Source organism: Rhinoderma darwinii, chromosome 4 (assembly GCF_050947455.1).
Source record: "Rhinoderma darwinii isolate aRhiDar2 chromosome 4, aRhiDar2.hap1, whole genome shotgun sequence".
NCBI classification, from domain to species: domain Eukaryota; kingdom Metazoa; phylum Chordata; class Amphibia; order Anura; family Rhinodermatidae; genus Rhinoderma; species Rhinoderma darwinii.
The window spans coordinates 164,705,246-164,730,382 of NC_134690.1; the positions used below are offsets into that span (position 1 = coordinate 164,705,246).

At 42.7% G+C, this 25,137-nt stretch overlaps 1 protein-coding gene across 5 annotated transcripts in view; it reads left to right on the top strand.

Moving 5' to 3' along the window:
- The window catches only part of TNK2 (tyrosine kinase non receptor 2), a 297,927-nt gene that overhangs the window by 196,719 nt on the left and 76,071 nt on the right, over positions 1–25,137 (top strand). The window contains exon 1 of one of the 5 annotated variants that reach the window (XM_075861812.1): positions 3,497–3,878. The exons of the other annotated variants lie outside the window; for them this stretch is intronic. Coding sequence (XP_075717927.1) covers positions 3,801–3,878 — 78 coding nt within the window. The 5' untranslated portion in view covers positions 3,497–3,800. Of the gene's footprint in view, positions 1–3,496; positions 3,879–25,137 lie in introns of those variants that run through there. 5 annotated transcript variants of the gene reach the window in all.

Genomic DNA, 25,137 nt, shown 5'->3' on the forward strand with positions numbered 1-25,137 from the left:
AGTTTATAAATACAGTACCAGAACGAGGCTCAGTACATAAATAAAGCTCCAGAACCAAGCTCAGTAAATATCTACAGCACCAGAACAAAGCCCAGTACATATATACAGCACCAGAGCAAAGCTCAGTACATATGTACAGAACCGAGCTCAAATACAGAACCATAACCAAGCTCAGTACATATATACAGCACCATAACCAAGCTCAGTACATATATACAGCACCATAACCAAGCTCAGTACATATATACAGCACCATAACAAAGCTCAGTACATAAATACAGCACCAGAACTAAGCTCATTACAGATATACAGCACCGGAACTGAACTAATTACATATTGTAGCAGTTTGGGGAATGTAGATTGGCAAAGAGAATCAGCGCAGTATTCTTGTTTAACCATAACTTTAGAAGCTTTATTTCTCTTTCAATCAGGGAAATCCAATAAACGCAACGATAGCTTGTCTCATCAGCATACACAAAGATTAGAATAGCAGGAAACATTTCACGTAACAAAACTCCAGGTATAACTCACATAGTCTAGCCTTTTGCAGGGGTTAGCTCTCACCCCTCTGTAAATGTCAGATCTGTTTAGTAGTAAACCAGTCTCCACCTTCTCTGCTTCCTCTCTCTTACTGACACACTTCCAGCAGTGCTTTTCTCTGAGTTAATTACCCTCCACTGTGTGGAGTGAAGACCCTATGTTAACGCCTTAATAGGCATCTAGGGATATATCGCCCTTGGCAGATTAACCCCCTCAGACTGTTAAAAATATATACATCACCAGAACCAAGCTCAGTACATAGTATACAGTTTAGTACAGAGATCATTTGCAAATTATACCACCGATCATCTCACTGCAGATCATACAGTGACTACAGTACTGATTAGCTAGAGGCAGAATAAACAGTGGCTCACAGGTGTCGTCTTCTCAGATTGTAGTCGTTCTTTTTCTCTATTCTTCTCTATCCGGTCCAGACATTTATCATGACTTCTCCCGGTCATGGCCTATTTCTGCAGTTTTTTTTACTCCGATGTCTTTAGCTTCTCACTTTTCAAACTTTTTCACACCTATAAATGAAGATAAAATTCACATGGTGCCACACACTATGCCCCTAAATATAATAGCAGCATACACTGTGTCCCACACACACACACACACACACACACACACACACACACACAGTGCTCCGTGTAGATAGTGACCCCCGTAGAGCCCCCTGTAGATTGTGCCCCCAATATAGCTCCGTGTAGATAGTGCCACTCATAGAGCCCCCTGTAGGTAGTGCCCCCATAGAGCCTCCTTTAGATACTGCTCCCCATAGAGCCCCTGTACATAGCGCCTCCCATAGAGGCCCCTGTAGATAGCGCCCTACATGTATCCCCCTGTAGGTAGTGCCCTATAGAGTCTCCTTTATATAGTGCCCCCATATAGCCCCCTGTAGAAAGAGGCCCCTGTAGATAGTGCCCTACATGTATCCCCCTGTAGATGGTGCCCTATAGAGTCTCCTTTATATATAGTGCCCCCATATAGCCCCCTGTAGATAGAGCCTCCTGTAGATAATGCCACTCACACTGTTAACTGAAAATAAATAAAATATACATACTCACCTAATCCCGTTGTTGTGCTGTCTTCTAGCAATGCACGCCTGCTCTCTTCTGAGTAGATCTGCTGCAGCTGAAAGACTCAAGTGGCGCGATGATGGCATAGCGCCGCCTGCATCTTTGAAAGCCACTGAATGGCAGGGCAATGAACTCATGTTCCTTGCCCTGCCAGCTCCGTTCAAACCCAACTGCATCCCATAGACGTAGATACAATTATAGTGCAGGAGAGGGTGGGCGGCGGTCTGTTTTAGATGTGCTGCTGCGCCCCCTCAGTGAAGCAGCAGGCCGTCTGCGGTGAGAGGCTCACCTCGCTTCATGGACAGTGCGGCCCTGATTTTATATATATATATATATATATATATATATATATATATATATATATATATATATACACACATACACACATACACACATACATTAGCACTTGTTAGGTGTTGGAAACAAAATTATAATACATTTAATGCTCAAGGCTGGGTTCACATGTCGCTTATTTGTTGCAGATTTTTGAGCCAAAGCCTGAAATGGATGTAGGAGGAAGAAGTATAAGTTCCTCCATTTCTCTTTCCTTTTGAAACCACTTCTGGCTTTGGCTCAAAGATCTGCATCAAAATCTGCAACAAATACGCGATGTGTAAATCCAGGCTTAAAAATTCCACTACAAATAGAGATGCATCTTTCAGTTTGAAAGCAATCATGTGGTACATTCCTCATTTCTCCATTAATTTCCTGTGCTGCGTGCCCTTACCCTGGATGCTAATGCCTACAATGCCCAGTATGTGGTAGTCTATTTTGGCAGTGAGAGAGTTAAGGGGATGTTGACAGATGAGAGAGAGGGACTGTTTTAAATCCCAATGGAGGCTCCCACAGGAAATTAACTCTCCATCCTGCAGTTAAATCTGACCCTTTGGCTTTGATTCAAGTAGTTAGCCATGTGAACACCATAGAGCGTCTGTTTTTAGCAGGGCAAATGCATAGCCCATGTAGATTGTGCTTCTAGGAATGAGCTGGGACCACAGGCTACACCCTCTGAACAAGTTGTTTCTGAGTGTGCTGTCAGAGGCACAGAGAGGGCCAGGATACACGGACGCTGAGGAAAACGACAAACTGGAAGACTGAAATCACAGCTCTGGCTGGAGCAGCTACAAACGCAAGAGACCAGAATGATCCACTGTTGCCCTGTAATGTAGCACAAATGGATTCCTTCTGGGATTTTCTGTAGTTTGGAATGGATCGCGCTTATTGTTTATTCTGCACGCATCTAGATCCACTTCACTGCAAGGAGATTACAGTCATAATCAGGGCCCTAGAAATGTCCTAGTAGAGTCTGGAGTGGATCTGACACTTCTGATCACGGTTGCTGATCTGCTTTTCACTTTAGAACTCTTCCTTCCCGATGAAAAACAAGTGACCCACTGGACCGAAAGACAACATCTATGGCCACTGAAATAGCATTTTATGTGTTATTTCTAAAGTGTCGGCATGGGCTCAGATGGTGGAGGAAATTTCCACTCTATATTTTTTAATGATGGTTCGTACTCCATTTGTAAAATTTGATCAATGTATTCAATTTATTTTTGCTTTTCACAACATCATCTCAGAGTCTTCAAGCACCTTGGACAATTTTCAACATATATTATTGTATGGATCTTTGATTTTTATTTTTTATTTCCTTATTTAGTTTGGATTTTTTTTTAAATGTAGAACTCTCATCATAACCAGGATAATCTTAAAACTTTTCGGGATTTCATGAATTTTCTCCCTTGTTTTTCACAATGCTACAACCATTGTTTTTTTTTGTTTACATCTGTAGCTCTTAACTATATTACGTCATTTAATTTTTTATCATAAAACGTACATTTTTATTTTTCTCAAAAGGCAAATGTGTGCTTTAGCTGACTTGTTTATGTAATTAGTGTTTTTAGAAGAAAAGAGCTATGATAAAACAGTGTCAACAAAAGAACCCACAATATATCTGTGCATCTCAAGGAATAAAGCTTGTGCTCTCCACAGGCCTACATCCATCCTAAGATGACTTATCCAATGGGACTAGCATCTCTTTACCATAAACAGCACAGGAGGGGATAGTGGAATGTCCATCACCAGCATACTGTTCGCTCTCTGTCCCACCGCAAGGACTCGGATGCTCTATATTTTGAGGAAAAACTTTCATATTTTACTTTCCTTGTCTATTTGTGGATTATGAATTTTGTAAATATGAAACGTTTTCAAGCATGGAAGAACTCGCTCCCTTTTCTGTCACATTTTAATATTTATAAAGTAAGTACGATATTATTTAGAGCTTGACATGCTGTAATGATTTTAGTATTTACCACCCTGTACCCTAGTTTTATTAAATTTTTTTGGTATGATAAATTAGCACGTGTAAAGAACCTTGTCTAACATAATAATATTCTATTCCAAAATGGGCGCCCCTGTCTCAGACTTCCCTATGGAGATCTCCTTTGAAAGTCTGAGACATGCCCCCACCCCCTCAACTGCCCTCCGATCGACCAGCGCTGTATACAAAAAATATGTTCTTTGGGCTGGAGGTTTGCTTTAAGGCAGGGGTCTCAAGCACGTGGGCCGCATGGGGCCCCTGAGGCTGTCATCTGTGGCCCGCGGGACACAGCCGCTAGTACAGGCTCTTCTCCGGGACTCTGTGGAATCCCCTGACATCGCTGTTCACATATGGACAGCGATGTCTGGGGCTTCCCCAGAGCTGGAGTCCCGGGCAGAGCACTAGTATAGGCTCTGCTCCGGGACTCTGGGGAAGCCTCTGAAATCGCTGTCCATACATCAACAGTGATGTCAGGGGCTTCCCCAAAGCAGGAGTCCCAGGAAGAGCAAACTAGCACTCTGCCCGGGACTCCAGCTCTGGGGTTGCCCCTGACATCCATGTCCATATATGGACAGTGATGTCAGGAGCAGAGATGGAATCCCAGGCTAGAAGTGGCTCTGCTCTGGGACCCCAGGTCTGGGCAAGCCCCTGACATCACTGTCCATATATGGACACTGTTGTCAGTGGCTTCCCGAGAGCTCTGGTGCAGAGCCTATACTAGTGAAGCAGACTTTCACTGCAGATTTCAGCCTTTGCAATGCAAAAACTGAAATCTGTGGCAAGTCCGCTGTGATATCTGCAACGTCTGAATTTCCTGTCAAATATGCACATGTTGGTGCAAATTCGTTGCGTAATCGCCCCGAATCTGCACCAACATTTGCAGCGGAAAAATTCTGCCACGTGTGAACGTGGCCTAAAGATTGTTAATACATAATGAAGCAATGCTTGGAAGGCAATAGCTCACATGCACTCCATTTTATATGTTACCCACTTGTTATATAACAGTAAGCTGCTGTTGCATTTATTACATTTTGGACAATCTGTGGTGAACAGTCATACACTGTGCAGTTTGCATGCACTTTGTTATTAGTGATATTTTCCTTATGATATAATAATCCATTAAAGGGGTTATCTGGGCTTTATTTAAAAAAATAATAATTTACTCTACCTCCGTTTGCCATAATTTACTGTAGAATTGTTCATACTCTTCTACTAATTCTTTGCCGCTCCAGCTCCCACTCCGCGGTTCTACCCCAATCTCTGTTTACATTGTCTGTAGTTATCACGTGCCGTACCGGGCACTTGCCCGCTATAGCTAAGCCTCCAGCTGGCCTCAGTGGTGATCCCAGTAAGTACAGCACATGACTGCTGCAGCCAGAGATTGGCTGGAGTGGTCATGTGCCAGTATGGCACGTCGCAGCTCCAGACAATGTAAACAGAGACTGGCGGGAATGCTGGGAGTGGCAGGAGATTAGAAGGTATGTATGAACCCTTTTACGCTAAATGACAACATATGATAGTAGCTGTATTTTTTTTATCTACAGCAGAATAGGTGTAGAATTATGTCCTAAGGCTGCATACACATGGCCATGCCATATTCCAAAAATATTCTTCCCTGGAAGCAATACTTTCTTATACCTCTGTAGTCCAATAAACGACATCCAATAAAATATGGCACAATATTTTTTTCTGTCGGCGACCTACAGAATGAAATCAGAGGCATACGTACATTTAGTAGGGATTTATGCCATATTACATACAGTGAATAGCTCCATGGAATAACATTGGATTTGTATTCAAGACCTACTGCATACAGACAGAATACAGAGCCAAAATAGCAGGCCTTAGTGTACTTTTACGTTATGTGGTGCTTTTGTCTATTTTATGTTTTTATTATAATTCAGTTTGTACTACCATAAACGTGTCCCTTTAAAATTAAAGAATAAAGTACCACCAGCTCTTAAATCAGCAGAAGACACAATTGGGCTCCTGTACATTTAGGAGGGGCTGAACGTGGGGTAACAATGCCCTTTGTCAAAAATATTATGTGGCGTGCGCCAAAATTTGCTAATTTTTTTTATGCCAGAAAAGGAGTGGAACGCTAATAATAGATTTGTTCCAAAGACTCTTTCTCTCTTTTGTATCTATTGTATCCACTCCTGTTTTGGCCAAAAAAAAATTGCATCAAAAACTGCATGTGTGAGTCCAGCCTAAAGGGATAAGATTCAGGTCTAGTTTACACAATGCAATCTCGTAAAGTATTTTTTTATGCATGTTTTAACTAAAACCAAAAGTGGAAGCTAAAGAAAGCAAGTATTGAGGAAATAGTTTTCCTTTTATTTATTTTTTTAGTTAAATCCCATCTCAGTTTTGTAGCAAAACACAACATTAAAGAGGCTCTGTCACCCGATTATCAAATCCCTATCTCCTATTGCATGTGATCGGCGCTGCAATGTAGATAACAGTAACGTTTTGTTTTTTAAAAAACGATCATTTTTGGCCAAGTTATGAGCTATTTTATATTTATGCAAATGAGCCTTTCTAATGGACAACTGGGAGTGTCTTGTGTTTGTAACATCCGGGCGTGTTTACTTGTTTTACTAGCTGGGCATTGTGAATAGAAGTGAATGATGCTGACATGTGATGCTGACAAACACTTCTATTCGCAACGCCCAGCTAGTAAAACAAGTAAACACGCCCAGATGTTACAGACACAATACACGCCCAGTTGGAAATAAGAGAAAACACGCCCAGTTGTCCATTAGAAAGGCTCATTTGCATAAATATAAATTTGCTCATAACTTGGCCAAAAATGATCGTTTTTAAAAAAAACGTTGCTGTTATCTACATTGCAGCGCCGATCACATGCAATAGGAGATAGGGATTTGATAACCTGGTGACAGAGCCTCTTTAATACCACACTCTGTAAAAGCACTCATGGGCACTAATGTTTTGGGTGCATTCTTACAAGCCAAAAGGCATCGGTAGTGTGCCACAAAACCCTCATTGCAAAACTGTGGTAATTCGTAAAAAAAATGCCGTTCCGCACGTGAAAATTCGCCCTTTGTTTGTGTTGTGTTTACTTTTAAGTCTTTAAGTAGAAGGAAAGCAGTCCAAGACCTACAACACAGGCATATGCTTCCAATTGTACTGTATGCACATTTTTCTTTAATTGTTTTATGAAAGCAATCAGGGCAGAGGAATTTAAGACTTAGTTCTGCTCATTTGTGTTACTTTGGCTGTCTTAAAGATTTATAAACTTGATTACATTTTTACCCTGTTTTAAAGAAAAGGTTCTCTCTGATTTTTATGCTCTTAAAGTCATAGGTGTACATTTATTTAGCAATTTGAACCAGTTTTCTGGCAGAAAAAAAGTAGCCAATTTTGGCGCATGCCTGTTTTGCGCAAAACATTTAGTTTTTTTTGTGATTTAATGTTTCTCTCAGCACTTTTCTTAAAAGTGGGCAGGGCTTAGAGGAATTACTATAATTTAGACCAGAATTAGGCATATTTATAGTGCCTCTAGTTGAATTTCTATAAAGGCTCATTCAGACGAACGTGAATAACGTCCGTGTGCTGCGCATGGAAATCACGCGCAGCACATGGACCCATTGATTTCAATTGGGCCGTTCACACATGCAGGAGTTTTCACACAGCGAGAGTTTGTTGCGTGAAACTTACTGCATATCCTATATTGGTGCGTTTTCACGCACCTACACATCCATAGAAGTCAATGGGTGCATGAAAACCACGCACAGCACACGGATGCACATCCGTGTGCAGTGTGTGATTTGCGCATCAATTAATTTGAAAATAATTTAAAAAAATGTGCTTTGCGAGTGCATGAATAACGCACGTCACTCACAAAGCACACTGATGCATAACGCAACACACGCGGACCAGAGTCAATGCGTTTTTTTTCACGTGCGTGAATCTGATACGCTCGTGTGAATGTATCCTTACAATAAACAGAAAATAAAGAAAAACAAAAATATTTGCCCCAGTAGGTGGCAAGTACATTTTATGACCAAACTTAATTTGCCTATTAGGCAACTAACCCTGTTTTCCACACTACTAACAGAAGATATTGAATTGTTCCATCACATAACTCCTAAGGGTATGTTCACACGAGGGCGTCCGTTACGGCTGAAATTACGGGGATGTTTCAGCCTGAAAACATCCCCGTAATTTCAGCCGTACCGGCATGTGCAGGCGCTTGAACGCCGCGTCAATTACGGGCGTAATTAGCGCTGCTATTCATTGGAGTCAATGAATAACGGCTCTAATTACAGCCAAAGAAGTGACAGGTCACTTCTTTGACGCGGGCGTCTATTTACGCGCCGTCTTTTGACAGCGGCGCGTAAATATACGCCTCGTGTGAACAGACAAACGTCTGCCCATTGCTTTCAATGGGCAGATGTTTGTCAGCGCTATTGAGGCGCTATTTTCGGGCGTAATTCGGGGCAAAAACGCCCGATTTACGTCCGTAAATAGGCCGTGTGAACATAACCTAATAATGAAAATAACCTTTATCAAACGCTTGTAGCCTATATACTAAAAACAACCCATGAGCCCAGAAACATTATCACTCAAAAAAGATTTAAGGCCTCATGCCCATTTCAGTTATTTTCTTCAGTGTGCTATTTTTTAACGGATAGCACACTGACACATTAATTTGTATGGGCCATGCACACTTCCGTTGTTATAACGGAATCGTGTGGCCGTTCCGACAAAAATAGGACAGGTCCTACTCCTGTCCGTTTTTACGGAACAGTCTCCGCCATTTCATTAATTTGGTCTGTTGAAACAACATACTGCATATGGAAGCCATCCGTGTGCGGTTCGTGTTTCACAGCTCCGTCATTAGCAGCCATACGACGGGCAATGGATGTGTGCATGAGGCCTACAGGTCAGTCTCTGCTAACAGCAGTAGAATTAATATACTGTCTATACTAAGCGTCTGCAGACCACTATCCCAGCCTTAGTAGTGAAGGAAGACATCGGGGCCAGATCACGGCGGTAGTCCACGCCGATTAACTCCTTAAATGCGGCGGTCACTGGCGTTCACACTGAGTTTTTTGGAGCGGTTTTTGGAAAAATTGGGAACTAAAACAAAATTTTGAGGAAAAAATGCAATTTTTAATTTTCACTGCCTAATTCTAATAAAATCTATTACACACTTGTGGTGTCAAAATGTTTACTACCCCCCTAAATGAATGCCCTGTGGGTTGTAGTTTCCAAAATGGAGTCACTTCTCAGGGGTTTCTACTGTACTGGTACCTCAGGGGCTCTGCAAATCTGACATGGTACCCAAAAACGAATCCAGCAAAATCTGCATGCCAAACAGCACTCCTGCCATTCCAAGCCCTGTTGTGTGTCCAAGCAGCAGGATGAGACCACATATGGGGTATTGCCGTACTCAGGTGAAATTGCTTTACAAATGTTGGGGTTCTTTTTCTCTTTTAATCCTTATGAAAATGAAACAATTCTACATTTTAGTGGAAAAAATTTGTATTTTTTATTTTCACAGCCGAATTCCAATATATTTTGCAAAAAACCTGTGGGGTTTAAATACTCACTATACTCCTAGTTAGATTTCTTGAGGGGTGCAGTTTCCCTAATGGAATCACTTTTCGGGAGTCTCCACTGTTTTGGTCCCTCGGGGGTTTGCAATTGCGACATGTCATCCAAAAACATTCTAGCAAAATTTGAGCTACAAAAGTTAAATGACGCACCTTCACTTCTGAGCCCTGCGGTGTGTCCAACAGCAGTCTATGACCACTTATGGGATATTATCGTACTCGGGAGAAATTGCTTTACAAATGTTGGAGTGCTTTTTCTTTTTTATTCTTTGCTAAAATGAAAAAATCTTGGCTAAAACGAATTTTTGTGTGAAAAAAATCTAGACTTTTATTTTTATGGCCTAATTCCAAGAAATTCAGCAAAAACCGTGTGGGGTTAAAATGCTCACTGTACCCCTAGATTAATGCCTTGGGGAGTGTAGTTTCTAAAATGGTGTATTTTGGGGGTGTTTCCTATGTTTTGGCAACATAAGACCACTTCAAACCTGACATGGTGCCTAAGATATATTCTAATAAAAAGGAGGCGCCATAATCCAGTATGTGCTTTAGTCCATTAGCACACACAAGGGCCACATGTGGGATGTTTCTAAAAACGGAAGGATATGCGCAATAAATATTGAGTTGTATTTCTCTTGTAAAATCTTCTGTTACAGAAAAAAATAAAAATGGAATTTCTAAAAAAAAAAATAATTTGTAAATTTCACCTTAACTTTGCTTTAATTGCTGTGAAATTCCTAAAGGATAAAGAATCTGGGGTGTCTTCTGGGGGTTTCTAATATATAGGGCCCTTAAAGCCACTTCAGAACTGAACTGGTCCCTAAGAAAAAGGCTTTTGACATTTTCTTAAAGTGTAGCTAAACGTTTGACAAACTTCTGACATGTCATAGTAACATGTCAGAAGTTTGAATTAGTGGGGGTCTGAGCACCAAGACCCCCACCAATCACTAGACCGAATAAGCTGAAGTTCTCGTGTGAGGGCTCAGCCGCTTTGTGTCTGTTCGGCTTTTTCTGGAAACATGATGTATCGAAGTAAGGGGTCATAGACTTTTTGTTGAGTCCGTACACGATACATTTATTTCCGGAAAAAGCCGAACAGACACGAAGCGGCTGAGCGCTTCAGCTGCTTAGTTCTAGCGATTGGCAGGGGTCTCAGTGCTCGGACTCACACCAATTCAAACTTCTGACATGTCACTAAGTTTGTCAAAAGTTTAGCTACACTTTAAAAATGTGAGAAATTGCTGCTAAAGTTCTAAGCCTTGTAAAGTCCTCCAAAAATAAATGAATGTTCAAATAACAATGCCAACATAAAGTAGACATATGGGATATGTGAACAAGTAACTAATTTGTGTTGTATTACCGTCTGTCTTACAAGCAGATACATTAAAATGTTGAAAAATGCAGATTTTTTCAAATTTTCCCTAAATGTAGGTGTTTTTCACAAATAAACACTGAATGTATCGACCAAATTTTGCCACTATCATAAAGTACAATGTGTCACAAGAAAACATTTTCTGAGTTAATTGGATAAATAAAAGCATTCCAAGGTTATTACCACATAAAGGGAAACATGTCAGATTCAAAGAAATTGTCCTGGTCCTTAAGGCCAAAACAGGTGATGTCCTCAAAGGGTTAAAGCGGTTTTGCAATCTTTAAAAAAATTAGTGTAAATGGTTTAACTGCAGTAAGATTAGTCCACGGTTATAAGTGGTGTACCCCAGGGTTCAGTGCTGGGACCACTATTATTCAACTTATTTATTAATTATATAGAGGATGGGACTAATAGCACTTTTTCTATTTTTGCAGATGTCACCAAGCTATGTAATATAGTTCAGTCTATGGAAGATGTTCGTGAATTGCAAGCAAATTTAAACAAACTAAGTGTTTGGGCATCCAGTTGGCAAATTAAGTTTAATGTAGATAAATGTAAAGTTAGGGTATGTTCACACGAGGTCATTACGTCCGTAATTGACGGACGTATTTCGGCCGCAAGTACCGGACCGAACACAGTGCAGGGAGCCGGGCACCTAGCATCATACTTATGTACGACGCTAGGAGTCCCTGCCTCGCTGCCGGACAACTGTCCCATACTGTAATCATGTTTTCAGTACGGTACAGTTGTCCGGCAGCGAGGCAGGGACTCCTAGCGTCGTACATAAGTATGATGCTAGGAGCCCGGCTCCCTGCACAGTGTTCGGTCCGCTACTTGCGGCCGAAATACGTCCGTCAATTACGGACGTAATGACCTTGTGTGAACATACCCTTATGCATCTGGGTACCAACTACCTGCATGCATCATATGTCCTAGGGGGAGCTATACTGGGGGATTCACTTGTTGAGAAGGATCTGGGTGTACTTGTAAATCATAAACTAAATAACAGCATGCAGTGTCAATCAGCTGCTTCAAAGGCCAGCAAGATATTGTTGTGTATTAAAAGAGGCATGGACTCGCGGGACAGGATGTAATATTACCACTTTACAAAGCATTAGTGAGGCCTCATCTAGAATATGCAGTTTAGTTCTGGGCTCCAGTTCATAGAAAGGATGCCCTGGAGTTGGAAAAAATACAAAGAAGAGCAACGAAGCTAATAAGGGGCATGGAGAATCTAAGTTATGAGGAAAGATTAAAAGAACTAAAGCTATTTAGCCTTGAAAAAAGACGACTAAGGGGGGATATGATTAACTTCTATAAATATATTAATGGCACATTCAAAAAATATGGTGAAATCCTGTTCCATGTAAAACCCCCTCAAAAAACAATGGGGCACTCCCTCCATCTGGAGAAAAAAAGGTTCAACCTGCAGAGGTGACAAGCCTTCTTTACTGTGAGAACTGTGAATCTATGGAATAGCCTACCGCAGGAGCTGGTCACAGCAGGGACAGTAGATGGCTTTAAAAAAGGCTTAGATAATTTCCTAGAACAAAAACATATTAGCTCCTATGTGTAGAGATTTTTACCTTCCCTTTTCCCATCCCTTGGTTGAACTTGATGGACATGTCTTTTTTCAACCGTACAAACTTTATAATTTACTAATCTAATGTCTGTATGTGTGAAATGCCTCTGTAAGGCTTCATTCATATCTGCATCTGGGTTCCGTTCATGGGTTCCACCTGACCTTTCCCGACCTTGCCTGTTTGCATTACCATTGATTTCAATGGTAATGCTTCCGTTGCTAATGGTCTCCGTTTGTCTCCGTTCCGTAAGGTTTCCGTTTTTTCGGCGGACTCAATAGCGCTTGATTCTGCCAAATAAACGGAAACCTTACAGAACGGAGGCAAACGGAAACCATTAGCAACGGAAGCATTACCATTGAAATCAATGGTAATGTAAACCGAAAGCTATGGTTTCCATTTGGATTACGTTTATGGGTTCCCCTGACGGAAAGGTCTGACAGAACCCATGAATGAAGACCCGATGCAGATGTGAATGAAGCCTTAGACTCATGTAGTCACATGACCATGTTCCTGGTGTTTATCTCCTGCATGGCTGAACAGGTGTTCACATCTCCCCACTCCATGTTCCACTGCTCCCTGCCTGTCTTGAGAGCTATTACGGTATTACCTTACACTTTGTAATAGAGGGGAATGCAGGCATATGTAAATATAGGTAATGTTTGTGAGAGTGGAGAGGAATGATAAGAATTGTAGTCATTTACATGATAATCACACCCACAATCTTAACAAAGCTTAGGTACAGAGCTGGATAAGATAATAAACATAAAAAATGAAAACTTCTGAGCTATTGTGGTATCATCTGATGAGTATTCAGGCACATATAGGTACTTTTCGGTATTTTTCACAAGCTTATTCAACCCCTTTAATAATACATACCAAGGCCAATGCACACGACCGTAGTGTGTGCACGGAGTGATTTGCGGCTCGGACGGCCGTGGAGTGTCACCCGCGAGCCGCCCGCAAATCACGGGCCGTGCACATGGCCACGTGCATTAATTTCAATGAGCCTGGACCACAAAACACGGCTGTATGAAGACATGTCCGTTCTTTTTGCGGTCCAGGTTCCTGGGCCATGCACGGACCGTGGAAACCACGGTCGTGTGCCTGGGCCCATTGAAATTAATTGCCGCCGCAAAAATATGTTATTGTGCATGGGGCCTAACAAAAAGTATGTAAGTAAACATATGTAAATACATATAAGAGAAAATACATATGATCTCACTCTTAAAAGTTAGTAAACTCTGCAAACAGTAATGTATATACTGTTATAAACCAAAAATATAATACATCAAAAGATGTGTACAATGTGATACTACTATATTCAGAAATACAGACCATTAACGAACTAGGAGACCCGCAGTCCAGTCAAAGATTTTGCAACTGCTACATCTATTTCATCCATTTGATGGTGTTTAAGCATTATTTTTTTTTCATAATTTAGATTTTTATTGAAAAGCTTACAACTACAAAAGAAACAAAGTAAATGAATACTTTTGAAAACAATCACATATCATATATCAACAAAAATAAAAAAGTAAGCTTTTATATAACAATAACCTTGTTACCCAGAGACGGCTGTCCCATACAGTATAGAAATATAAAGTCAGGCACATGGCATATGAGGTAGAAAATGCAACCCAAAATTTGTAAGCCACACAATCCTGACAGTAAACATGTTACAAAAAGTGACCCACCAGCCTCATATCAGGTATAAAGAGGAAAAGTAGAGACAGGACCAAAAGAAGACAACAAAGAGGAAAGGACAAAACAATCAAGGGAAGAGAGGGGGAGGAGGGATATTCTTGAGTACTAGGAGCAGAGAAGGCATCACCAAATAAGGAGTATCCGTCCGTCCCCATCCCTGATGATAGTCACAATCGTATTCGGACCTGGCTAGCCATACCACCATGAAGGGACCTTCAGCCCAGCCAGTCAGAGAAATGAGGACCAGATTTGAAAGATGACCATGCGTTCCACAGAGAAAGAACCGTATCATAGCAATCCCTATCTTCCGCAAGAAGAGACTCCATTCTACACAGTAGGTCCATTTCCACAACCCATTCACTAATCTTAGGCACGACAGTAGTCTTCCAATATCTAGGAATAACTGTCCGTGCTGCAGTCAAAAAATGTCTGAAGAGGCCCCTTTTTATGCCTGGCAAAGGACCCGGAATCAAGGATAATAGAGCCAACTGAGGATTAAGTATGATAGGAGCACTCTCTATCAATGCATAGATGTCAAAAACTGCTTTCCAAAAAGTCCTCAACTCCGGGCTTCACCACCAAATGTGCAGCATTGTTCCAGTCTCGTTGCCACAATGCCAACAGACCTCAGAAACTGCCGGGTAAATTTTGTGCAAAATCTGTGGGCAACGGTACCACCTAGTTAGGTTTTTAAAATTTTTCTCCTGGCCGTGGCATGCGATAGGCATTTTATGAGTCAGGAAGAAAACCCAATCCCAATCAGGCAAAGAGCTGGAGAAGCCTAGTTCATTTTCCCAGGCGCTAACATATGCAGATGGCTGAGTAACAGAAGTCTCCAAGAGAATGGCAAACAACGTGGAAATCACACGAGTCGGTATCTCTTGTTGAAGCAGCAGCGACTCAAAGGCCGTATTCGTGGAGATGTGCATACCATCCTGCAGGGCAGAGTGCAGGAAGGTAGACAATTATGCATATTGCATCCGGGAAAGAGTCCACCAATGGGCAGGTCCCCCGCAACACAGATAAGGGAGGGAGGCGACCCCCATCCGACATCACCTGACATAGCCTAGTATCGTCCGAAGAAGACCAACCCAGAAAGGTAAGTTTGTTAACAGCTGGCGGAAATTCTGGATTATCAAATAGAGGGCTAAGAAGCCCCGGTCTATGGGAAAGGTCCTTTCGAACCATCAATCTGTCCCAGAGAGTGAGAAAGTGATGAGTAAGCATAGGAAAGGTCGAAAGGGATGGTCTATGGTCCGGTAAAATCCACGGCAGCGATCTCAGAGAGAGAGCCACGATGGACATCTCAATCCCTACCCACTGTTTAGTAAGGCCGTTGTGAAACCAATCTATCACTCTGGAAAGAACGACAGCTTGGTGATACAACCCTAAGTCAGGGAGTTCAGCTCCTCCTTTCAGTTTAGGGCGAGACAGCGAGCTCAGGCTGATGCGCGGCCTGAGAGTGCCCCAGACAAACTTACGAAATGCTGCTTCCAAATTCTTGAAATAAGCCCTAGGAACCAGAACAGGGATAGCCTGAAATAAAAACAAAAACCGAGGGAGAATATCCATTTTGATAGCATTGATACGACCAAACCATGACAACTGCGCTCTATCGTAAGATTGTAAATTCTTGAGCGTACGCTGCAGTAAGGGAGGATAATCAAGGGAGTACAGATCCGCCAGAGCACCAGGAATCTGAACCCCCAAGTATTTGATAGATGTCGCTTGCCATTTAAAAGAGAAGGATGGTCTTAGGAGATCGATCAACGCTTGCGGAAGTGATACATTAAGTGCTTCCGTCTTTGTATAATTCACCTTAAAATTACTGACCTGTCCAAACTCCTCATATTCCCGAATGAGCACCGAAAAGGAAATCACAGGGTTAGTAATGAATAGTAAGAGATCGTCCGCATATAACGCCAGTTTATGGTGCTCCCGGCCTATCCGAATCCCAGAGATATCCGGAGAATTACGGATAGCCACCACCAAATGTTCCATTGTACTAACATATAATAGTGGGGACAGAGGGCATCCCTGTCTAGTTCCAATAGCAATCTGCAAAGACGTGGAGAAGATACAATTGGCCCTAACTCTAGCCGTAGGTTGCTGATATAGAGAAAGGATCCTCTCTAGCATTAGCGGACCAACACCTATCTGTTGTAAGGTTGAACTCAGAAATACCCAATGCACCTGATCGAAAGCTTTCTCTGCATCTACAGAAATTAAACAAGTGGGTATGGACATTTTCTTCACATGAGACATCAAGAGAAGAGTTTTATTGGTATTGTCCCTCGTTTCTCTACGGAGAACGAACCCCGCTTGATCTGTATGAATGATTCTCGGAAGAACAGGGGCTAACCTATTCGCAATTGCTTTAGAGTAGTGTTTAACAGCCACATTTATTAGGGAAATCCGATGATAATTGGCACAGACATAGTGAACCTTCCCTGGTTTGGGGATAACAGTGATGGTAGCCGCCAGCGTTTGTGGAATAAATGGCATTGTGGATGTGACAGAATTGAATACCTTAGTCATAAAGGGAAGAAGCTGAGGAAGAAAAGCCTTGTAAAAGGACGTCGGCAAATCATCCGGGCCCGGACTCTTACCCGACGGGGCGGACTTAATGATTCCATGAATTTCTGATTCTGAGAAAGCCACACACAGCTCAGAAATCTCAGACCTTTCCAATTCTGGCAAAGCCGTCTTCGCCACATACTGGTCAATTTTCCCTTGCAGAGCACTAGGAGACATATCCCTCAATGGACCCTTAAGATTATACAAGGAGTGGTAATACTCCCTAAAGGTTTGTACGATCTCCTCTGGCTTATGTCTAAGTTCACACGAACCCGACTTACTCATCGGAATAAAAGAGGTAGGAACCCGCGGATGAAGCGCTCTAGCTAACGCTCTACCACATTTATTAGAGGGCTCATAATAAAAACGCGTAGCACGATCCCTGAAAGAGGCATGAGCCTGATCCAGCAAACTTCTCAACGAATTCCCAGCCTCTAATGACTCCGCTAACGTGTGAGGTTGTTGGGACTGTTTATGATTGGACTCTAGGGACTGAATACGAGTTAGCAGCTTCTGCATTTTAAAGCCCCTCACCTTTTTCAGTCTGGAACCTTGTTGGATAAATATGCTTCTCAAAACACTCTTCATCGCTTCCCACTGCACCGGAAGGGGGGGTGGCGTCTGACGCGTGATGGTCTAAAAACTCAGAAATAGATCGGGTGATAGCCGTTTGACACACCGAATCTCTCAAAAGAAGAGGATTTAGCTTCCAATTCCATTCCGTCACTCCCCCATCTGGAATCCTAAGCGAGAAGAAAACTGGCGCGTGATCTGCCCAGATCATTGAACCGATCTGAGACGACGGGGTCCAGGACAATAAGTGATGACTCACAAAGAACATTTCTATCCTGCTGTACATGTCGTGGACCGGAGAATAAAAGGTGTAGTCCTTTGTTTGAGGGTTAAGTATCCTCCAAATATCCACCAGCTGCATGGTAAAAAGTTTAGTCTTAAGGGCAGATAACTGTGTAGCTTCGACCGAGGACGAGTCCATAACTCGGTCCAAAACGAAGTTAAAATCACTAGCTGCGATTAAGAGACCCTCTGCAACGTTAGAGAGTTCTGTCAAGTAACTCCTGCAAATGCGCACCTGGTCATGATTAGGGAGGTAGAGATTAGCCACAGTGAACAGTTTCCCACATATTTTAAGTTTCACAAACAAAAAACGCCCTTGAGCATCAAATTGAGTCGCAACAATAGAAACCGGAAGAGATCTATGTATCGCAATACTCACTCCTCTGGACTTGGCATCAGGATTGGTACTATGGAACCACTGTGTATAGTATCTATGATTCAGAGCAGGCACATGATCACTCCTGAAATGTGTCTCCTGTAGAAATAAAATCTGGACACGATGTTTATGCATATGGTACAAAATCTGAGAGCGTTTTTGTGGCGTATTAAATCCACGTACATTTAACGAACAACATTTTAGGGACCCCGTCAGGGAAGAGGACGGAAGAAAGCGGGGAGGGGAGAAAAAACAAACAAAAAAGACAAAGAAAGACCGAGACAAGAATGATTCTAAGGAAATCACCACAGACGGTGTTCCAGCCCCAAAACTACTAAGTTGAGGGGAAAGAAGTAATTGTAAAGTGTTCAATGCGTAGCAGAACACAACCTACTTACGGAGTTGACTGAACTATGGAAGAAGGATGATCCCAACCAACTTCCAGAAGCCCGAGACCATTTATATACACATCCACAAAATAAAAAATTGTAACGGGGCAATTTTATGCTTAGCCCTTAAAGGGCACCTGTAAAGGAACCACAACCATACATAATAATATCTCGCTCAGCGGGAGTAACCGGAACATGATATAGTACACCTAACCATGGGATCCAAAAACCAAGGCACAGATTGAGTCATTCCCACCACCCCACCAAAAAAGCTAGGAAGCCAGCCTCCATCAGCCCCATCCCTATTCCCAAAAAACACATCCATCAGATAATAGGCCGTAGTGAAATTTCGAAGTAGTGGATGGGGTATAGATAAATAGACACCCCACAGAGAGCTCAAGGTAAGACCCCCTGCCATTACATGAACCCAATCCTATACTCCGTTTAGCAAAAAGGAATAAGGATTAAGAGCCCTCTCTCTATCCCACCCCTGTCAATACTGAAGGGGCTCTACTGTAATAAACACATGTAGCTATCTAAGAGGGGGAGGGCGCCTCAACTATATCAGGGGCAGCCCCCCATACCATATGTAGAGACTTCCTAAACAGAACTAGGGGTGAAGAATGCCAGAGGGAGTGGTAAATCTAAAACGGTGAACTGTTACATCCCAGAATCGCTCCACCGTCAGCCTCATCTTAGAGCCCGGCGACAAATAAGAGAGAATTGTGCTCATGCTCAAACCGTAATTACCTTCTCCAATTCAGGACATCTAGAACCATATTGCAGAGTGAAAAATAATACACATTTAACTCAGTATTCAGAGAAAAAGAGATGCAACAACAAGATAAACACTATGTTTAAGACAGGTCCATATCAACACATTACCCATAGCCTCAAAAAGCAGCATCTCGACCAAGGAAGTCCTAAGAGGCCATGGAAAATGCTTATGCAAAATGACGGTTCCATAAGAGACGACTCTGGAACCATCGGAGCCTGAAGTCGTCGAGCCGGAGCCGAGTGGTGCCCCATCCTGGAGTCGCGACGTGCCAAGTGCTGCGGCAGAGGCGGGAAAAACGGCCAATCTGAAATAGAAATAGGAGGCAAATCCAAGGCAGCAATGAAAGCAGGGATGTCATCTGGAGAGTACACCGAGTAGATAGAGGATCCTCGTCGAACTTGTAATTGAAACGGGTACCCCCACGAGTACGGAATATTTTACTCACGAAGTGCCAGCAGTATTGGCCTCTCGGCCCTACGCTTTGCCGGTGTAGAACGGGAAAGATCTGCTAGCAATTGCACCGGAGCACCGTCAAAGTCCAGCACACCCTTGTTACGTGCCTGACGCATAATGGATTCCTTGAGTTAAAAGAAATGTATCCTACACACCAAGTCACGTGGTCTCGCCAAATCTGTGCTTTTCGGACCCAGCGTGCGATGCGCTCTATCAATCTCCGACCGGTTTTTCCAATAAAGTGTTAAATATCCCAATTAACGTAGGAATGAGATCCTGGGGTCCTGTGGCTTCAGGGATACCCCTAACTCGAATATTATTCCTCCTGTTGCGATTTTCAGCATCATCAGCCATTGAATGTGAGCAGAATGCTGGTCTAATAAACTTTGTTGAGAGACCTGTTGTTGTTGGAGTGTCTGCATAGTCACTTCAATGGCCGCCACAGCAGTATTAATATGATGAATGTCCTCTTTCAGAGAACGTATCTCCGTTTTGCACACCGCTTCAAGGCGGGAAATATATCCCTCCATATTTGTTTTGGTAGGAATGGCCGCCATCTGCGATGTGAGCGCCAATAAGTCAGAACCCAGCTCAGTGCCCCGTGAAGGGGCCATGGGAGACTCACCCCGGACCAGGAGAGATGGAAAGTCCTGCGTCAGCTCCGAGGACGACCTCGACTCTGGAGGCACTGCAGACGCAACATCAGCTCGGACCGCCATGTTGGAGTGCTGAGACGGGGAATTAGGCGACACAGAGTCCGCAAAACAATGAGGAATGCCGCTCCTCGTCCTCCCTTGATCACTTCTCGCCGGTGTGGTAAGTTTATTGCGTGCTCCCCGTCGCATTAGTGCGATGAATTTTGCGGTTAGACGCAGTTAATCGGGCTGGAAGTCAGTCAGGAAGCAGGAGCTCTCACACCACATCAGCGCCATGTCCAGGCCACGCCCCCCGTGTTTAAGCATTATATTATTGTGATCCTAAATAAGATTTATCTTTTCTCCTGGCATGTCTATTTTAGTAAATTCTTATATTCCCCATGATATAAAAAATTCTGGAAAATATTTTCTTAGAACTCTACGTTGTGCTATTCCTCTACTATTCCTTCTAGAAATTTATGAATAAGTTGACAACTGGGTATTACCATTCCTCTTGTCAAAGGAGCATGTCCCTACAAAGACTGACACTGTCAGCTCCCCCAACTGGTAACACCCAGTTGTCAATTTATTTATACATTTCTGGGAGGAAAAACAGAGGAATGGCACAATGCAGAGTTCTAAGAAAATTTATTCCAGAATAGTTATTTCATGGGGAATACAAGTATTTACTGAAATAAAAATGCCAGGAGATGAACAAAGATTATCATTTTTTGCGTATGATTTGTAGTCAAATACACTGCTTTCTTTTCTGCTCAGCTGTTTGGCCCTTTAGGGGTCTGTTTAGTGGGTGTAACTGTACTCTACCAGTATTACTCTCAGGCCCTATTCACACAGAGGAACTTTAGAGGCGGATTCTGCCGCAAAATTCTACCTCTCATTCATTTCAAAGGAAGTCAGACGCTTCTTTTTCCCCTAGTTGATTTTTTCAGCTAGCGGGAAAAAGAAAGCATTCTTTTCGATCTTTGGGCGGATTCAGCCCAAAACTACAATTGAAGCCAATGGGAGGAGGAATCTTCCTGCCTACGGCAGGAATAGTTCTGCGGCGGGTGCCGCAGTGCAAAATCCACCGTGTGAACATAGCCTAAGAGGATCATACTAATGTCCCTAATGTAATATATCTGCCATAGTGACAGATTCATAGAAGACTCCCTAGACTTAATACATTGTAGCTACACTGTGTTTCAGCTTTGAGAAATATTAGGTCTGTTTGGGCTATCAGGCTCCGAATCCTCTGTGAGCTAAAAATCCTAAATGCTACGCTGATATAATTTAAAATTCACTGCTGCTCTTTAAGGCTATGTTCACACGGGGTATTTTGCAGAGTTTTTTGACGCGGAAACCGCGTCGCAAAACTCGGCAAAAACGGCCCGAGAACGCCTCCCATTGATTTCAATGGGAGGCGTCGGCGTCTTTTTCCCGCGAGCAGTAAAACTGCCTCGCGGGAAAAAGAAGCGACATGCCCTATCTTCGGGCGCTTCCGCCTCTGACCTCCCATTGACTTCAATGGGAGGCAGGAGAAAGCGTATTTCTCGCTGTTTTATGCCCGCGGCGCTCAATGGCCGCGGGCGAAAAACGGCGCGATAATTGCCGCGAAAATCGGCGTGCAGGGAGAGGAATATCTGCCTCAAAGTTCCAAACGGAATTTTGAGGCAGATATTCCTCCCCCAAAATACTCCGTGTGAACATAGCCTAAAAATCTAGGACAGGAAAGAGATTTGGCCTACTAATGAATTTTGTTCAGAAAGGATTGTCTAAACTAGATTCATTTATAGCAAACTCTAAAAAGTATTAGTATGGTAGTATGGGTTTTATGGACTTTTTAAAATCTATACTTGCTGTCAGTGAATTTTTGTGAACATTTTTGTTTACATCCATAGATTGAAGAATGGTACACACCTAAGGGTATGTGCACACACACTAATTACGTCCGTAATTGACGGACGTATTTCGGCCGCAAGTCCCGGACCGAACACAGTGCAGGGAGCCGGGCTCCTAGCATCATAGTTATGTACGATGCTAGGAGTCCCTGCCTCGCTGCAGGACAACTATCCCGTACTGTAATCATGTTTTCAGTACGGGACAGTTGTCCTGCAGCGAGGCAGGGACTCCTAGCATCGTACATAAGTATGATGCTAGGAGCCCGGCTCCCTGCACTGTGTTCGGTCCGGTACTTGCGGCCGAAATACGTCCGTCAATTACGGACGTAATTAGTGTGTGTGCACATACCCTAACTCTTCTCACAGGTAGCCGTTTACTACAATTATATCTAGTGTAGGCAAGCCTCTGTGTGCCAAAACCGTCTGGTCTCCATTTTTACTCATACATTGTAGCAAACTGTCAGAACAGGAGAGAGATTTGTGATGCTAATGTTTTTAAGGCTGGGTTCACACAGAGTTTTTTGCAGGCAGAAAATCTGCCTCAAAATTCCGTTTGGAATTTTGAGGCAGATTTTGCTCTACCTGCACGCCGATTTTCGACATTGAGCGCCGCGGTCAAAAAATGTCAATGAGAGGTCAGAGACGTAAATGCCCGAACATAGGGCATGTCGCTTCTTTTTCCCGCAAGACGGTGTTTCCCCTTGCGGGACAAAAACGCCTCCGCCTCCCATTGAAATCAATGGGAGGCATTTTCACCCGTTTTTTTGGCGCATTTTCCGACGCGGTTTCCGCATGAAAAAACGTGATAAAAAAACTCTGTGTGAACTTGGCCTAAGGCTTTGTTCATTTCTGCGTTGGGGTCCCGTTCTGACATTCCGTCGAAGCTTACCGTCAGAACGGGACCCTGAACAGGCACAAACTGACACCAACGGAAACCAGAGGTTTCAATTTCCATCACCATTGATTTCAATAGTGACGGTTCCGGTGCCCTTGGTTTCCGTTTGTGTCTGTTGTGCAGCGGACCCGTCATTTTGCCAAAAAGCACAAAAGAGACAAGCGGAAACCACGGGCATCGGCTCATGGTGATGGAAACGGAAACCACTTTTTTCCGTAGGTGTCAGTTTGTGTTTGCTCAGGGTTCCGTTCTGACGGAAACCTCCGACGGAATGTCAGAACGGGACCCCAACACAGATGTGAACGAAGCCTAACTTATATAGAATTGCCTAGACTAGTTACAATTAGAGCTAATGATTGGTTGTGAGAATTATTAGTTCTCTGAGTTTTGAGCCTGAAACCAGACTGTGAGTATATTATAAGAGTGCATAACTTTTTTTATTACACAGTTATTAATGGAGTTAAATAATAAAGGGGCCAAATATTGATTGCCTATCCTTGGGTGAGAGTCCGACTCCCGAGATGTCCGCTGATGAGCACAATGAAAAAGCACACGGCTCTCCTGCGAGTGCCACATCCCCTTCAGTCTTTGCACAAGCACAGTGGCTCATCTATTCGAGCAGTTGTGCCTGGTACTGCAGCTCAGTCCCATTCAAGTGAATTTGACTGAGCTGCACTACAAGGAACAGCCACACGTGGAAGCGCGTTGATATGCCCATGAAAACAATAAAGGGTACACAGTGGTTGCTGAAGCGTCCCGGTCCCTTCATTGTGCTGATTAGTGGGGGTCCCAGGGGTCGGACCTCCACCAATCAAACATTTAATTCACAAAAAAATACTTTATTTGTATAAATATATAAAAACCTTGTATCTTGCTGATATATTAGAGCAAATATATAGTGTATAGCATGTGCAGGGTCAGATTACAAGTGGTGCAGTGAGAATTGGCCAGATATTTTTGGCATAGCCACTCACATACTTATGGAGTGTGAAGATTGTGTGTCTGTGATAGTGGATGAGGTGAGGGGCAGAAGGTTTGGTAAAGAACACACCAATAAAGTGATCTTCTGACAAGTGAATCAGATCTGTCAGACCACATTGGTGGATGCCTTGGTTCTGAGAGTACGGTTTTTAACGAAGATTTTAATAAAGTATTGTATAAATGTCATACATATCGATTTCTAAATATGTTTTATTTGATGACGGCTGTTAGAACTAAGTCATAAGATGTATTTTGGTTATTATAAACCAACCTGCAGCATGAACTACCTTTCTTCCCTGTCTGGTCTTTGTATAAGTGAATGCACTTGTATCTAGAGAGCTGCAGGCATTTCTGGTTATGAAATCACAGTAACTTGTGACCACATGCACAGGAAGCAAAATATACACTAATGTGAACACAGATGTAGACAGTGGGTTGAGGATGTTTAGAGCGTGAAAAATAATAGCTTAAAGTCATGTTTAGCAATGTACTTACTGCAACTCCCAAGATGCCTATTGTATGTCATGGGGAAAATTTCTACAGCCTTGCCGAAAAATTATTTACAATAAATGTTTTTTCCTCACGATGTCCATGATTATTATTTTCATCTACAATGCATCTTAAAACTCCCAAAATATAGAAGTCTTGGACTTGTCCTCTTAAACAAAATTCTGTTCATAAATTTTGGAGTTTATATCATTTTCTGGGAAATCTGGATGAGAAACCAGTATTCTAAATGGCATATAGTAGGTACGGGTTACATATTTTGCTTTGGGGTTCCTGTGAACTGAAGGACTTCGGTTATTCGGAGCCGTTCAGAGCCTCCATCGCAGATTCCATCAAATCTGATGGGAAAAATAGTTCTGCAAAACGACACACCTCAGCAGAACCTGCCGGACCTCATAGTAAGCCAATAGGATCCCTCAGGTGTCACTGGTTTGTGTTGTCTGATGTATCCGGCACTACGTCGTGACTTCCGTTTTAACCAGAAGCAATAGCACAAATGTGTCATTTGTACTGTATTTTGTATGTATATTGTACTATCAGTTTGTGTTGCTGCAGCCCATAACAAGTAGAAGTCTAGGAGAAGTGTGAAAATTGTTGGCTTCAGAGGAGCAGGAAA